Raw genomic sequence first — 4,578 nt, forward strand, 5'->3', positions numbered from 1 at the left:
GTTATTAATATAGATTTTAATTTTTTATTTGCAGGTTATTTGAAGACAGAAGCATAAAAAAAACATGAACGACAGTTTTTTAAGTAGTAATAATAGGGTAGTGTTTAATACGCAATTATTCAGGTACCTGGGCTTTATTAATTTTTTGAGTCCAATGAATTCAAATGTTTTTACAATATTGATAACGCTATCGATATGGGTATCCCTGACTATGGTTTACACGTTATGTGGAATCGTATACCATATAATAAACGGTCAAATTGACGAGGACAAACTAAAATATCAAGTATTGCTGATTTACAATAACTATTTCCTATTGATTCTAAAACTATGCACATTATGTGTTAACAAAGATCGAATATTGGAGATTCTTCAAGTTACAAAAATCGACTTTTTGAAAAGTCCTCAATGTAATTTGAACAAGAACCAACTCGAAAAACTCAGAAATAAAATAAACCAAAATAATTATTTGTATATATTCATGTTTGGCACGGTAGCATCAATTTGGACAATAATTCCCATTTCATATGATACCGTTATGTTTAATGAAACTTTCGATGGTAATTCCCGGTCAAGCGTGTTCAACTTTTTTTATCCATTCACTGAACTAACCTTTAACAATTACTATTACCTTATTTATATAAACGAAGCCATAGCCGGCTTTTGGGTCGTATGGTGCACTCTTATGTTTGATTTGTTTTTAATAACATCTTGTACAGCTATTGCAAACCATTATGAAGTAGTAACGTCAGCATTTAAAACGTTGGGCTCCAATGAAAACAAACAGAGTAAGTCGGTACTGTTTACTAAAATAATCCTTATCTTTATTTGCCGTACCAAACCCTGTAAATTATTGATAATTTATTGGTATTTCCAATCAATTTTTTGTTATAAAGTTAATTATATAGTATATACTAATAGCATTACAACCCACATTGAAACATTTTACATTTTTATTGTGTTTTAGACGATACTGCACAACTAAACGAAAGCTTATTATCCATCATCTCGGATAATCAAAATTTATATATGTAAGTATTATAATATTAATATATTTGTGTATTGGAAAAAAAACAATCAAGTATAATAAAAATGTACATACATTTTTTAAGGGAACGCCTAGGATTAAAAAAAAATGTATTATTCGAAAGAAAAACTTTTTAAGATTATATTCTTAAAAAATATTATTTAGCTGGTTAGCTTTAGAGTGTCATAAATAACCATTACCTAAAAAACATGGCATACGCGATGTGAATGAAGTGTACATGACCATTGACTTTTTGTTGACATTTTGTTTTAATTAATTACAAGCTTTTTGTGATGATTTTAAATAATTTAAAAATATGTATACAAAATAATAGCTACGACAAAATTAACTTTCTTTGTTTTTATTTTTATTTCCAAAATGTTTTTTGTCTCATTCAAATTTCTTTTTCTTAGGGTTCATCCATTTAAATATTATTATAAACATTTTTTTTAGTTTCCATCAAAAATTGCGTTATGTGCTTGTACCTCGCACGTCGACAAGACAAATTCTGGCTACATCATTACTTAAGTATAATTTGATACTTAAAAAAAAAAGATGTAGTCTCCAATTTTTAAGCCAGAGAGTCGAATTTTTAATATTTTATAAAACACAATAAATATATATATATATATATATATATATAAAACATTTCAGTGACATTGATTATCTATTTTGCCTCAAAACCTTTTCAAAATTTACCCAATATTAAGCTTATTAAACCAAATGCCAAGTTATTGTGAAAACCTCAGAACTGTATCCAAAAAGTTCAGAAATGTGAAGTGTGAATCAAGTGAATTAAAAATATGTTTAATAATAGCTAGTAGTTATTTTTTTTTAGATGCATGGAAAAATTGTGTTCCTTGATCCGTCTTAGTGTATTAACTCAAACAACTGGTGCTGCGTCATCAACACTTATAGTGGCGACATATCTAATAGTATTAGTAAGACCAATAACTTTTTATTACTACTATTAGTATTGTTATTATATGTAATATACACACATACATATATTACATATATATATTTTGTTTTATTTTTATTTTTAGAACTTGTTTTCAGTTCCATACGATATGTTTACATTGTTGAAATACTTTATTGTGCTTGTGGCGTTCGGTACACAATTAGCTACTTTTACTTACTTCTTGGATCGTATGAATAACAAAGTAACACTTCTTATAGATACAAAAGAAAACATGTTTTCGATCGTAATAATGGAACGATTAAATTTGTCTAGAAGGATAATGTCAATTTTGGATTATACAGCTGTAACTGGACAGCGATGGATATCGGTTTTAAAAAGACGTTGCTGCTGGCAATGGGTATAAATAACTCTAATCGTTTGGCAATTAAAGCAACGCCAGCAATAATCATTAACCTGGAGTGTTTTTTAAAAGTACGTAATACACCCATAACCTTAGAAAAAATTATGAATATTAAAAAGGTCATGTATAAAAACAGTGGACGGATTTTGGGCTTTTTTTCTTTATTTATACCTCCCTCTCTGTGTATAGTTCATTGCTACCTTTTACTTGAATTGTTTTGTTATTATATTGTGCCCTTTCTTAATTTGGTAATACGTCTTGTGAATGCAACTATATAATCGTTTTACTTTATAATAATTTCCAGTGCTTGACTTGAGAAAAAAGTAGTAGAGGTACTCTAGATACTTTTAAAAAAGTAGCGTCCCTAGCATTTTAATATCCCTCACATTACCGGAGGGGCTTCGCCCCCCACACCCCTTTTAACGGTGCCCTAAGAAGCATTAATAAAAAACCATTAAACAAAACAGAATAAAATAATGATTATCTAGGTATCACTTGTCTTTTTTAATACAAACTTTTTTTTATATAATTTAATCATTTTTCATTTAAAAGATTCCATGGTACCATTGATTAATTGCAAATATAAATACAATTGTACCTGGTGATTACAAAAGAATAAGTCGGTTTCAAAAATCTGTATTTTCTAAATAGTACAGCTACAGAGCTGCTCGACCTCTTAAAATGACAGCTGTAACCTCAAGTTAGGTTAGGTTACCGCTAGGATAATTTGGAATGAACAAAATCCACACACAACCCTGCAACACTTAAGAGACTCGCCAAAAGTTAACGTTTTTTGCGGTATGGACCATTTGTTTTTAATGAAGCCACTGTTACAGGAAACTCGTACCTTTAAATGTTGTAAGATTGGCCGTATGATTTTTTTTTTTGTGGGGTTGCGTCAAGGGAAAAGTTTGTGCCGCCATTGCCTGCGAACATTGAAGATTTGAAGCCATGCATAACTTTAGCTGTGCAGACAGTAACTACTGACATGCTCCATAGAGTGTGGGAGGAATTTGCATACCGACTTGACATAGTTTGGGTTACTCAATGAGGACACATTGAACATTTATAATTTATTTTTATTTTTAAAAAAAACGAGGTTATAGCAGTCATTTTAAGAGGTCACCCAGCTCTGTACCGTTTGAAAAATACACATACTTGAAACTTGTTCGTTTGTTATCACCCTGTATTTAATCAATGACGATACACCTCTAGACAGCGTATTTAAAGTTTAAACGGTCAAACGGAGCGATTCGTTCCATCAAATCGCGGTAACGTTTCGCAACGAGACCAACAACATGACGATTGACGGGTACGAACGGGAAACGATAATGAAATATTGATAGTAAAATAAAATATACGTATCAGATATGAGATATTAAAACATTTTGTAAATATTAGAACATTTTGTAAGATTTATATATTTAACACAAAAATGTAATTTGAGCAACTTTATAAATATAGGTAAGACTAAATATGAACCCGTCCCATGCGTTCCCCTTTAAAAAAGAAGTAGGGGTACGCTAGAATATTCAAAAAATTAGTTGAGGTACTCAGTCCCCCTGCGTCCCCCCCCCCAGTCAAGCACTGATAATTTCTAATTAATATAATTTTTAATTAAATAGGTTTTAAGAGTATCGTATACAATACTCTCAGTGATGATAAATACCAGACATACATCTTCAGGTTAAATTTAACAAGATTCAAAACAGCACACCGAACCTTCTAACACTGATATGTCCGCGTAATCGTCATATTTAATTATTGTACTTTTATAGCTATACAGAATAATTAGAAAAAAACAATTCTTTTTCACTCCTTTGTCGCTTTATAAAATTACTTTAATGTGTTTGCTTAAGTATAGATTTAAATATCATAAGCGCCCACAATGTTTATCATAGTATTGTAGGTACAATAGGTATATATTATTTTATTGAACTTTAGTGTTAAGGTTTTCAATTATAGATTTTCCCTATTATTATTATTTGATCTGTGTATTCCTATTTATTAAGGATGGCCGATTTGTTTAACTCACTTAACCGTTAACAAACACGTTACACATTGTATAATGATTTAATTTTAATAATAAATACACCAACATCATAAAAAAAGCGTACTCTGATATTTGGATTCCCAATTAAATGAAATAAAGTGATACAGTTAAAATACTTTTCGATGCAAATTAACTGTGTAATAAGTTTCAGTAAAAATGTCTACCGTAGTTAATGG

General features: G+C 29.9%; 1 protein-coding gene across 1 annotated transcript; it reads left to right on the plus strand.

The window, feature by feature from the left end:
• Positions 1-689: 689 nt before the first annotated feature.
• LOC126846998 (uncharacterized) lies at positions 690-4,132 on the plus strand. Its single transcript, XM_050586919.1, has 6 exons — positions 690-788; positions 968-1,031; positions 1,866-1,968; positions 2,074-2,190; positions 2,262-2,420; positions 3,975-4,132. Exons 3-6 carry the CDS (start codon positions 1,870-1,872, stop codon positions 4,038-4,040), a joined length of 441 nt encoding a protein of 146 aa, XP_050442876.1. The 5' UTR covers positions 690-788; positions 968-1,031; positions 1,866-1,869; the 3' UTR covers positions 4,041-4,132.
• The last annotated feature ends 446 nt before the right edge of the window (positions 4,133-4,578 follow it).

Source organism: Adelges cooleyi, unplaced genomic scaffold (assembly GCF_023614345.1).
Source record: "Adelges cooleyi isolate 19-005CV unplaced genomic scaffold, UGA_ACOO_1.1 ACOO_flye_CR_arks_rails_tigmint_CR_PRNA_9, whole genome shotgun sequence".
NCBI classification, from domain to species: domain Eukaryota; kingdom Metazoa; phylum Arthropoda; class Insecta; order Hemiptera; family Adelgidae; genus Adelges; species Adelges cooleyi.